Below are 13,654 nucleotides of genomic sequence, written 5' to 3'. Positions count from 1 at the left end.
ATCGCCGAATTCGTCCTCGCTTTCTCCCGTGTCGCTGGCTGTCGTGTCGTTTTCGTCGGTTTCGCTTGCATACGGTTCAAACCGATATGGCTCAATAGCTTCAGTTTCTTCTTCAATTTCGCTTATGCCGCTGAAATCCGAGTCTGAATCCGAGCTAATGTCGCTATACCTTGCTGTTCTATCCGCCATGTTTGTTTGTATTGGCATCACTATGTGACGTCACAGGAAAATGGACGGGTGTATATAACGATGGTTAAAATCAGGCACTCTGAAGCTTTTTTTAGGGATATTGCGTGATGGCTAAAATTTTGAAAAAAACTTCGAAAAATAAAATTAGCCACTGAGAACTGATTTTTAATGGTTTTAACCCTTCTGAAATTGTGATAATGTTCCCCCTTAAAGGGGAGCTGCATTTTTTTTTTAAATGGGTACGTGTATTTGTATTGAACTGGTTCGGTTCGGAGGTGTACCGAACGAGTTTCCACACGAACATATTAAGTAGCCACCTCCGCTTCCTTCTGCCTCTGTCTTTGTCAGTCCTCTACACAGCACCCAGCATTGTCCCACCCACACAACCATCTGATTGGTTACAAACAGAGCGGTAACAGCCAATCAGCAGTGCGTATTCAGAGCCCATGTAGCCAGTGCTTAGCGTTTAGCAGGTAATCATCAGGCCGCGGACTCTCCCCAAATTATAATAAACACCTACCAGTCAACTACTAGTAACATCACTATGAGCCCGTTGACCTTCTAGAAATATAAAAGGCAGTTCAGCTGGCTCGCAGTCCTGGCTTGAGGTGAAGGCTAATTCGCTTTTAGCGTAACGTAGCTCATTTTGCGGTGTGTGCGTGTGTTACGGACAGCAAAGCCCTGTCTGTCTGTTATTTCACTTTACCTTTTTCTGCGTTGATTGAGCTGTGCTGAAGGAGCAAAAAAGGACATTATGTTAAATGAAGAGTTTCTGTCTCTGATAGTTGATATAATAATGTAACTGTATCATTAAGCCTACATGAACTCCATGGTGTTCAGGGATGAATAGTTTTTTTCAGCTATAGTTACATTAATCATTAGTAATGCAGCAGCCTAGTTTTGAATGGCAGGGTCCCTGCTATCACATGTTGATAAAAAATATAACATTTACATAATAAAAATCAACTACAGGCTTCCCAAATGTTGTAATAAATTAAGCATGATGAGTTGATTTGAAACTGTTTAATGTTGCACTTTTTATATGTAGAAGAAAAGTTTTGTCATTGTATTTAATCTGAGCAACAACTTGAGACAGTTTAATGTTGATTAACGTGGGCAGAATTATTATAGTGTTCCCAATGTTAAAAGGATAAAGCCATTGTTTACAAATTTTGTAAATAAATAACCAAAAAATATATATTTTGTTGTTTTCTTACTGTACCGAAAATGAACCGAACCGTGACCTCTAAACCGAGGTACGTACCGAACCGACATTTTTGTGTACCGTTACACCCCTATGTGTATACCATCTACAATCCTTACATGATACAAGAACACCTATGTCCTTCCTTTTTTTCTGCGTTCTTTAAATAGTAAAAACAAATCAGGTAATGGGGATACGACCTATGCTGGCTACAAACCCCTCTAAAAACCTCCAAAACAGTTTTATATACGGTCGTGTTCAAAATTTTACATACACTTGTAAATAACATAATGTCATGGCTGTCTTGAGTTTCCAATAATTACTACAACTATTATTTTTTTTTGTGATAGAGTGATTGGAGCACATACTTGTTGGTCACAAAAAAACATTCATGAAGTTTGGTTGTTTTATGAATTTATTATGGGTCTACTGAAAATGTATACATACAGCAATTTTAATATTTGGTTACATGTTCCTTGGCAAGTTTCACTGCAATAAGGTGCTTTTGGTAGCCATCCACAAGCTTCTGGTTGAATTTTTGACCACTCCTCTTGACAAAATTGGTGCAGTTCAGCTAAATTTGTTGGTTTTATGACATGGACTTGTTTCTTCAGCATTGTCCACATGTTCTCCATGGGGTTTGAGTCAGGACTTTGGGAAAGCCATTCTAAAACCTTAATTCTAACCTGACTTACCCATTCCAAAACCTTAATTCAAGCCTGATTTATCCATTCCTTTACCACTTTTGACATGTGTTTGGGGTCATTGTCCTGTTGGAACACCCAACTGCACCCAAGACCCAACCTCCGGGCTGATGATTTTAGGTTGTCCTGAAGAATTTGGAGGTAATCCTCCATTTTCATTGTCCCATTTACTCTTTGTAAACCACCAGTGCCATTGGCAGCAAAACAGGCCCAGAGCATAATACTACCACCAACATGCTTGACAGTAAGAATGGTGTTCCTAAGATTAAAGGCCTCACTTTTTCTCCTCCAAACGTATTGCTGAGTATTGTGGCCAAACAGCTTAATTTTGGTTTCATCTGACCACAGATCTTTCCTCCAGAAGGTCTTACTGTACATGCTGTAAGTACCTAATTTTCTGGGCTATAAAGCGCACCGGTATTTAAGCCGCAGCCACCAAATTTGAGAAGAAAAACATATTTTTACATATATTAGCCGCACCCGTCTATAAGCCGCAGGTATAAACCGATATAAAATATTTTGTGAAAGTTTATTTACACAACTTAATTGTTTCCAAACGGTGCCTGTAACATGGCAGTAAAAGAGATGATCAAACAAAACAGAAGTCATCGTCATGGACCCACTAGCTGCGGAAGCCAGCTCTCCAATCAGCTAAACGGACTTAATAACTGCATGGTGACGTTTTAACGAATTTACGAAACTGAAACAATACAAAAAAGAATGCCATTGTAAGTTAATTATATAAACCTTGTTTCCAAATGAGTTGGGAAATTGTGTTAGAAGTAAATATAAACGGAATACAATGATTTGCAAATCATTTTCAACCCATATTCAGTTGAATATGCTACAAAGACAACATATTTGATGTTCAAACTGATAAACATTTTTTTGTTGCAAATAATCATTAACTTTAGAATTTGATGCCAGCAACACGTGACAAAACAGTTGGGAAAGGTGGCAATAAATACTGATAAAGTTGAGGAATGCTCATCAAACACTTATTTGGAACATCCCACAGGTGAACAGGCAAATTGGGAACAGGTGGGTGCCATGATTGGGTATAAAAGTAGATTCCATGAAATGCTCAGTCATTCACAAACAAGGATGGGGCGAGGGTCACCACTTTGTCAACAAATGTGTGTGCAAATTGTTGAACAGTTTAAGAAAAACATTTCTCAACCAGCTATTGCAAGGAATTTAGGGATTTCACCATCTACGGTCCGTAATATCATCAAAGGGTTCAGAGAATCTGGAGAAATCACTGCACGTAAGCAGCTAAGCCCGTGACCTTCGATCCCTCAGGCTGTACTGCATCAACAAGCGACATCAGTGTGTAAAGGATATCACCACATGGGCTCAGGAACACTTCAGAAACCCACTGTCATTAACTACAGTTGGTCGCTACATCTGTAAGTGCAAGTTAAAACTCTCCTATGCAAGGCAAAAAACGTTTATCAACAACACCCAGAAACGCCGCCGGCTTCGCTGGGCCTGAGCTCATATAAGATGGACTGATACAAAGTGGAAAAGTGTTCTGTGGTCTGACGAGTCCACATTTCAAATTGTTTTTGGAAACTGTGGACGTCGTGTCCTCCGGACCAAAGAGGAAAAGAACCATCCGGATTGTTATAGGCGCAAAGTTGAAAAGCCAGCATCTGTGATGGTATGGGGGTGTATTAGTGCCCAAGACATGGGTAATTTACACATCTGTGAAGGCGCCATTAATGCTGAAAGGTACATACAGGTTTTGGAGCAACATATGTTGCCATCCAAGCAACGTTACCATGGACGCCCCTGCTTATTTCAGCAAGACAATGCCAAGCCACGTGTTACATCAATGTGGCTTCATAGTAAAATAGTGTGGGTACTATACTGGCCTGCCTGTAGTCCAGTGTGGCGCATTATGAAGCCTAAAATACCACAACGGAGACCCCCGGACTGTTGAACAACTTAAGCTGTACATCAAGCAAGAATGGGAAAGAATTCCACCTGAGAAGCTTCAAAAATGTGTCTCCTCAGTTCCCAAACGTTTACTGAGTGTTGTTAAAACGGAAAAGCCATGTAACACAGTGGTGAACATGCCCTTTCCCAACGACTTTGGCACGTGTTGCAGCCATGAAATTCTAAGTTAATTATTATTTGCAAAAAATAATAATAAAGTTTGAGTTTGAACATCAAATATCTTGTCTTTGTAGCGCATTCAACTGAATATGGGTTGAAAATGATTTGCAAATCATTGTATTCCGTTTATATTTACATCTAACACAATTTCCCAACTCATATGGAAACGGGGTTTGTACAAAACCCAAAACCAGTGAAGTTGACATGTCGTGTAAATGGTAAATAAAAACAGAATACAATGATTTGCTAATCCCTTTCAACCTATATTCAGTTGAATAGACTGCAAACACAAGATACTTAACGTTAGAACTGGAAAACGTTGTTATTTTTTTAAAATATTAGATCATTTGGAATTTGATGCCTTCAACATGTTTTAAGTCTGTAATTCTGTAAGTCCCCTTTAAAGCAATCACATTTGCTTCTTCTACTTTGAGTTTAGTTTCCACACCTTATTTCATGGAGCTCTTGACATGTTTGACAAAGCAGAAACTGACCAACCAGCCATTCATTCTCTTCTGTGTCCAACCGTATTATTGCAAGAGTGGTCAAGAGCAACATGGCCCTTATTCCTCCTGGTGTCCTCCAAAGTGGAATGTTCATTTATTCTGCTTTTTGCTCCGCCGGTCCCATTGCAGCTCTACATAACCGAGTGCAGCGCCCCAGTGGTGCCGTAAGTCAGTCTGTATGAGGCTTGGGAGCTACCACTCAACTGGGACCTGCCATCTCCACTCTATAAACCTCTGACCGACCTTGGCTGACTGGAAGAACACAGACAAGGTTTAACGTGTTGAGGCATGATATTAATCATTAAAAATGGTCGCATTAATCATGAATAAACACAAATTTATAATGCAATTTTTTTGGGATTGCACATGCTCCTTTACCTTAACTCGAGATGTCCAATAATGGCTTTTTTGCCAATATCCGATATTGTCCAACTCTTAATTACCGATACCGATATATACAGTCGTGGAATTAACACATTATTATGCCTAACTTTGTTGTGATGCCCCGCTGGATGCATTAAACCAGTGATTTTCAACCACTGTGCCGCGGCACACTAGTGTGCCGTGAGATATCGTCTGGTGTGCCGTGGGAAATTATGCAACTTCACCTAATTGGTCCAAAAAATATTTTTTGCAAATCAATAATCATAATAATGTGCCGTTGTCTAGTGCCTGTGCTGTGTAGAGCTTGGCATGGTAACTAAGTAATACTCCATATCAGTAGGTGGCAGCAGGTAGTTCATTGCTTTGTAGAAGTCGGAACGCGTCGAGGATGGTTTGTCGTGATCCCAATATGCAGAGCACAGCGGGAGACATCGTGCAGGTAAAAAGGTATGTAACGCTTAAACCAAAAATGAACAAAAGGCAAGTCCCACTAGGAAAAGGCACTGAAGCATAGTTGAGTTCCTCCCAGGGAATTCAAGTTGCTGGCCGCTCCCAAGCTCTTTGTGACACGTACAGCTGAGTAGAAGAACCACCAGAGACATGATAGTACAGTACTGCACAGTACTTGCAGACAACCAAAAGACCACAATTGGAAGAAGAACACTAGCTGTTTTGTAATATGATTAAAAAAATAAAGAAGTAACACTTAAATACAGATATATGTAAATATCTGCCTCCGACACTATGTAAAACAAAAGAAAAACTGAACTGGCTACAAAGTCAACAAAAACAGAATGCTGGATGACAGCAAAAACTTACAGCGTGTGGAGCAAAGACGGCGTCCACAAAGCACATCCGTACATGACAAGACAATCAACAATGTCCCCACAAAGAAGGATGGTGTACGCACAACTTAAATAGTCTTTATTGCGAAAACAAAGCAGGTGCGGGCAATACCACTCAAAGGAAGGCGTGACGCTGCTACAGGAGAACTCCAACAAAACAGGAACGGTCACCAAAATAACAGCGCAAGACAGGAACTAAAGCACTACAAACAAACAACAACAAACTCAAAATAAGGCACGACAACCTGGTGGAGTTAAATTTTTAACCTTTTCTGCTGGGGTTGTGCCTCCGTATTTTTTTTATGAAAAAAATGTGCCTTGGCTCAAAAAAGGTTGAAAAACACTGCATTAAACAATGTACCGTATTTTTCGGAGTATAAGTCGCACCGATGTATAAGTCGCACCTGCCAAAAATGCATAGTAAAAAAGGAAGAAAAACATATATAAGTCGCACTGGAGCCCGGCCAAACTATGAAAAAAAACTGCGACTTATAGTCCGAAAAATACAGTAACAAGGTTTTCCAAAATAAATCAACTCAAGTTATGGAAAAAAAATGCCATCATGGCACTGTCATATTTATTATTGAAGTCACAAAGTGCATTAATTTTTTTTTAATATGCCTCAAACAGCAGCTTGGAATTTGGGACAAACTCTCCCTGAGAGAGCATGAGGAGGTTCAGGTGGGCGGGGTTGAGGTGTGTTTGGGGAGGTTAGCGGGGGGCGTATATTCTAGCGTCTCGGAAGAGTTAGTGCTGCAAGGGGTTCTGGGTATTTGTTCCGTTGTGTTTATGTTGTGTTACGGTGCGGATGTTCTCCCGAGATATGTTTGTCATTCTTGTTTGGTGTGGTTTCACAGTGTGGCGCATATTTGTAACAGTGTTAAAGTTGTTTATACGGCCACCCTCTGTGTGACCTGTATGGCTGTTGACCAAGCATGCTTTGCATTCACGTGACTGGGCCGGCATGCAAAGGCAGTGTCTTTAAGGTTTATTGGCGCTCTGTACACAGCGGCGTTCTAAAAAGTCATACATTTTACTTTTTGAAACCGATACTGATAATTTCCTATATTACATTTTAAAGCATTTATCGGCCGATAATATCGGCAGTCCGATATTATCGGACATTTCCAACTTTAACCATGGATTTTGGCACATCCAGTGTTTGACTTGCTCAATGCACTGGCACAGACGATCTATGGGGCGATAGCACGCGCTACCTTTTTTTTTATCATATCCATGGGAGCCCGCATTCTCGTTGTCTCTCCTTCGACAAATGGACAGGTGCAGGTGTCTAGAATGAAGAACATTAACATTGCTTTTATGATTTTTATGGCGTATTTACAGTATTTATCGTGGTCAATTGAGACCAGACATGACCCCGATAAATACATTCTTGCAAAGAAGATTATTAGTAATAAATCAAATATGGTTTTATTTGTAGAGCATTAAAACACTGTATACAACCTTCTTAATACGTTTTGTTTTACATTATTAGAGCCCTTCAAAATGAAATGACATCCATGCAATCCCATTTACATTTGTTTCAGTCGCAACTACGATAGTAAGCTTTGATGTTAGCATTCCGTGTCCGCGTTGACATTCCACAGCTGTAATATCTGATAGTTTATAGCAGTCTCATTAGCCTGAAGTGCTACGCCAACTCTCCAGCTCTTGTCCTTTGATATTGCTCTTGCCAACGTCTCACCAACCAATGTGGAGATGTGTTATTGATGAGGCAGGAGTTAGAGATGAAGTCCATCAAAAAGTTGATCCATTTGATCACTGCGACAATCTCAAATTGTCGCAGTGAAGATAGACCCTTAATACTGAAACAGACATTCTGCTTGGCAATTATTAATGAATTAGCACAACATAAAACTCACAGCAAACACTCAATTTAGGGCAAAAACAAAAAAAAGTACATAATAAATGAATAATTTGCCATGTTGAGGGACGACTGAAATAATATATTAATTATATTAAAGAAAATCAGTGGTACAGTCGATCTACACCTTGTTTTTAAAAACCAGTAGAAATACGTTTGGGAGTTATTTTTATCAGGGTGACGTCAGGAAGGGCATCGGGTGTAAAAAGTAAGCCACAACATTCACGCAATTGACTTGCTGTGGCGACCCTTAACGGGGTGAAGCCGAAAGTAGATGATTGGGGTCTTTCATGTTAATTCAAATTATGCAAGCATCTAATTTACTGTGGTTTAAGTTCAACATTCAAAAGTGTAATCAACCTGGCCAACAAATGTATAATTGGACAGCACTGGAATAACTATTTTATCTTGCATATTAGTGCGAGTGAGTCACCCAACAATTGGATTTTTACTAAAAATCTCATTTTGCCAATATTGGAAATGACAGCAGCGAGGCCAATATGCCATTATTTAACTGTTAATTTTAGTATTGAATACATTTAGGGTCAAGAATCTTGGTAAAATCTTGGTTTAAAAAAAAAAAAAAAAGTTTAAACTGTTTAATTCATAAACACAACTAAACAGTACAATTAAATGTTGCCAGTTGTCCAGATGGAAAGTAGATGTAGCTAAATCTGGTGAAACACATCTCTTTTTTTGTAAAGATTAATGTGTTGCACAAAAAAACAATAAATAAAATAAAATAAAGTCCTTTAAATTTGGCCAAAAAATATTTTGACATGCTCCAAATATATATATATATATATATATATATATAATGTGTATATATATATGTGTATATATATATATATATGTGTATATATATATATATATATATATATATATATATATAAATATATGTATATATATATATATATATATATATATATATATATATATATATATATATATATATATATATATATATATATATATAAATATATGTATATATATATATATATATATATATATATATATATATATATATGTGGCCTTGTGGTTAGAGTGTCCGCCCTGAGATCAGTAGGTCGTGAGTTCAAACCCTGGCCTAGTCATACCAATGACTAGGGATGATGTTTGATAAGAAATTATGGAGTTCAAGCCCATTATCGAATCCTGTTATCGAACCGATTCATTATCGATTCTCTTATCGAATCCAGACAGGTTGTTGTATATGGAAAAAAAAACAATAATATTTGGTTTAACAAAAGCTCACTTTTATTTTATAAGAAAAAATAAATAAATATTGACTGTTGTTACCGCCCTAAAAAAATAAAATAAAATAAATAAATATTGACTGTTGTTACCCAAAGTATATTAAGTGGGATTTTTCAGAAAAACAAATATATACAGTAACATAAAAACAACCTGTCTCCGTAATCACTATAGGTGTATAAATAATAATATAGTGTTAAATAAAATCAGTCCCTTGGGCACAATACTGAAAATAATTTAAAAAAAAAATAATAATGGTATTTTATTTTTTTTTGTCGTAAAAAAATACAATCATGTGTGCTTACGGACTGTATCCCTGCAGACTGTATTGATATATAATGTAGGAACCAGAAACATTAATAACAGAAAGAAACAACCCTTTTGTGTGAATGACTGTAAATGGGGGAGGTAGGTTTTTTGGGATGTTGCACTAATTGTAAGTGTATCTTGTGTTTTTTATGTTGATTTAATAAAAAAAAAAAAAAAAAAAAAAAAAAAAAAAATATATATATATATATATATATATATATATATACACACTGTATTTTTCGGAGTATAAGTCGCACCGGAGTATAAGTCGCACCTGCCGAATATGCATAGTAAAGAAGGAAAAAAACATATATAAGTCGCACTGGAGCCCGGCCAAACTATGAAAAAAACTGCGAGTTATAGTCCAAAAAATACGGTATATATATATTTTTTAAATTTCTTGTGCGGCCCGGTGCCAATCGATCCACGGACCGGTACCGGGCTGCAACCCGGTGGTTTGGGACCACTGGTGTAGGCTACAAGATAACGTTAACGTTATCAGACACATACAAAAAGGCTAACGTTAACGTTACCGTTAGCCACTGACTATGTGTAGGTAACGTTAGTCTAGCTAACATTACTGCAGTCCTGGTTGACATAAGAGGTAACGTTATTTTAGCCTAAAGGCTACGAGTAAGCAGATATGGAAATTAACCGGCAACAGTTAACATTAGTTACTCACCAGCACTATCACTGGAATTGGCGCTGCAGGTTGAAGCAGTCCATTTTTTTTTTAAAACCTTTATTTTTGAATTTCAATTACAAACAGACGAGAAACAAAAACAGTACAGAACAGTACAAAAACAGTACAAAACAGCGCCAGGGGGTTGTAAATTTAAAGTAACGAAAATGTAATACAGAAAAGTATATATATAATAAACCTTGTTGCTGCTTCTGTATCTGCCGCCTAATGACTGAGCTGCGTCATTTTCTGGGACGTGCCACAGGGCATTTCCTATGGGAAGGGATTCGTTCCCAGGGATTCGAATAAAGAACCAACTCTTTTTCTTTACTATAGTGGCCTCGATAACGAGAACCGGTTCTCAAAAAGGGATTAGAGTCCATGGAATCGGTTCTTTTCTTATCGAACAACCGGGAGAACCGGTTTCGAGCATCATCCCTACCAATGACTATACCAGGGGTTGGCAACCCGCGGCTCCGGAGCCGCATGCGGCTCTTTGATCACTCTGATGCGGCTCGGCAGCTTACTTGCTGACTCCCCGATTTTCCCGGGAGACTTCCGGATTTCAATGCCTCTCGCAGAAAACTCCCGGGATTAATATTCTCCGATTTTCACCCTTACAGTTATAATAAGGGCGTGCCATGATGGTACAGCATTTTGCGCCCTCTACAAGCTGCATTAACAGTGTGCCAGCCCAACCCCTTGTTATGCAGTATGCGTCTTCCGCTTGCACTTACGTGACAGCAAGGCATACTTGTTCAACAGCCACACAGGTTACACTGACGGTGACCATATAAAACAACTTTAACACTCTTACTAATAATGCGCCACACTTTGAACCACAGCCAAACAAGAATGACAAACACATTTCGGGAGAACATCTGCACCTTAACACAACATAAACACAACAGAACAAATACCCAGAATTCCATGCATCCCTGACTCTTCCGGGCTACATTATACACCCCTGCTACCACCAAAAAATAGTGGTACTGTTTTTCCATTCATAGTAGGGCTGGGCGATATGGACGAAAAAGTATATCTCGATACATTTTTACTAGTGATGCCGATAAATGCTTTAAAATGTAATATCGGAAATTATCGGTATCAGTTTCAAAATTATCGGTATCGGTTTCAAAAAGTAAAATTTCTGACTTTTTAAAACGCTGCTGTGTAAAAGGACGTAGGGAGAAGTACAGAGCGCCAATAAACCTTAAAGGCACTGCCTTTGCATGCTGGCCCAGTCACATAAAATCTACGGCTTTTCACACTCACAAGTGAATACAAATCATACTTGATCAACAGCCATACAGTTCACACTGAGGGTGGCCGTATAAACAACTTTAACACTGTTACAAATATGCACCACACTGTGAACCCACACCAAACAAGAATGACAAACACATTTCGGGAGAACATCCGCACCGTAACACAACATAAACACAACAGAACAAATACCCAGAACCTCTTGCAGCACTAACTCTTCAGGGACGCTACAATATACACCCCCCGCACCACCTATGCCCCCCCCCCCCCCCCCCCCTCTGTGCGTCGGTTGAGGTGGGCGGGGTTTGGTAGCGGGGGTGTATAATGTAGCCCGGAAGAGTTAGGGCTGCATGGGATTCTGGGTATTTGTCCTGTTGTGTTTATGTTGTCTTACAATGCAGATGTTCTCCCGAAATGTGTTTGTCATTCTTGTTTGGTGTGGGTTCACAGTGTGGCGCATTATTTGTAAGAGTGTTAAAGTTTTTTTTTTTATACCGCCACCGTCAGTGTAGCCTGTGTGGTTGTTGAGCAAGTATGCCTTGCTGTCACCTACGTGAGCAAGTGGAAGCCCCATATAACGTGAAGTTGATCATGCACGCTGGTTGTAGTGGGTGCGACATGCTGTACCATCACGGCACGCATGACGCTGACAATCGCCATTTATATAAAACCCGCATGCCGCACCAGCATTCAAATTCCATAGTAAGGTATGGGCAGCGTGTCTGTGACCCCTGGTTTATACATAGCACAAAGCAAAAAAAATACTTTTTATGCAGTGTTATTTCGTTTTTCAAAACATTTTTGTGGCTCCCATTGTTATCTTTAATTTGTGAAACGGGTCAAAATGGCTCTTTGACTGGTAAAGGTTGCCGACCCCTGGACTATACAAATGAGACCCATTACCTCAGCATCAAGGGTTGGAATTGGGGAATTGGGGGTTAAACCACAAAATTGGGTGTGGAACAAAGGGATGGGTCAAATGCAGAGGGTAATTTCACCACACTTAATGTGTGTGTGACTATCAGTGGTACTTTAACTTTAATAGAGTGTTGATTGCCAAGTAAATGAAATTGTAATGATTAAAGTTAGTTAGTTAAGTGCTACTTAACATGGCTGTCAATCCCCACAAACTCCTGACTCGGCTGTTCTCCTCTTTCCCGCAGTGGCTGACTGCCGCGTCGTAGAGGGTCTGCAGAGATATACTTCAATCCCCACATATCTGCCTGTCAACTACCAGGTGCTCAACACTGACTTGGCATTTTTCCTCAAAGAAAGCAATCAAGACTTCATGAGAAACTCTAGCCTGATGTCGCGCACCGAGCCTTTCTTCGTCCACCAGGCCCGGAATTTACCTTCTGTCAACTCCAGCTACGGACCCCTCTCTGTGGAGCAGCCGGTCCCTTTAGAGCTCCTCCAGAGCCCTGGGGTTTTCCCCGCGTCATCACTTTTCACTTTTAATTGGAAAGTTCAGACTTTCATCATGAATACAAAGATTCACCTGGCCAAGCCCAAAGTCCAAGTCCTGTTTTACATCGCAGGTAGGGACTGGGATGACTACAGCACTATCGACAAGCTACCATGCGTGCACATGTTTGCCTTCCATGAGACCCAGGAGGTGCACGGTACCTGCCTGCTGAAGGGGGCGCTAGGGCTTTGTGTGGCCGAGCTGGAGCCCTTGGCGAGCTGGTTCAGCCCGCCTAGCATTGTGCCAGGACGACAAAAAAACCTGGAAGCTTCTGAGGGAACCCCAGTGGAGCTCTACTACATCCTGCAATCCACCGAGGGAGGGGAATGCCACTCGGAGGAGGCCAAGAAGGACAACTTCATCCGCTCAAGCCAGGAAGGGCTGTTTGGGTCCTATACCTCCACACCCCTGAGAAGGATCGGCGGTGTAAGGCTCTATCGGAATCCTATTCCACCCCAACTGGCTGAACACAGGCTGGATCATAACTTTATGATTTTGGTCCCGACCACACCAGTGAATCAGAGAGAAACGTTCTCAACCTACGTCACAGTGTCAGCCTACTCTACCGTGGAGATGTTTACGCTCAGGTAAGATTGAACCCTTTCTGATGTAGATACAGTGGAACCTCAATTCACGAATTAACTGGTTCTCGGACATGGTTCGTTTGATTGATTGATTGATTGATTGATTGAAACTTTTATTAGTAGATTGTACAGTACAATACATATTCCGTACAATTGACCACTAAATGGTCACACCCGAATACGTTTTTCAACTTGTTTAAGTCGGGGTCCACGTAAATCTATTCATAGACCTAAAAGTTGGTACATACCCCATTAG

The 13,654-nt window shown here is 39.8% G+C and overlaps 1 protein-coding gene across 1 annotated transcript in view; it reads left to right on the top strand.

Moving 5' to 3' along the window:
* LOC133623099 (transmembrane protein 132C) overlaps positions 1–13,654 on the top strand; it is a 397,905-nt gene that overhangs the window by 59,723 nt on the left and 324,528 nt on the right. Inside the window, exon 2 of the mRNA XM_061986091.2 lies at positions 12,513–13,401. Coding sequence (XP_061842075.1) covers positions 12,513–13,401 — 889 coding nt within the window. The remainder of the gene's footprint in view (positions 1–12,512; positions 13,402–13,654) is intronic.

The sequence above is a fragment of the Nerophis lumbriciformis genome, linkage group LG12 (assembly GCF_033978685.3).
Source record: "Nerophis lumbriciformis linkage group LG12, RoL_Nlum_v2.1, whole genome shotgun sequence".
Classification (NCBI taxonomy): Eukaryota; Metazoa; Chordata; class Actinopteri; order Syngnathiformes; family Syngnathidae; genus Nerophis; species Nerophis lumbriciformis.
The sequence above is the reverse complement of the archived record's forward strand: the minus strand, read 5'-3'. Positions and strand labels throughout refer to the sequence as shown.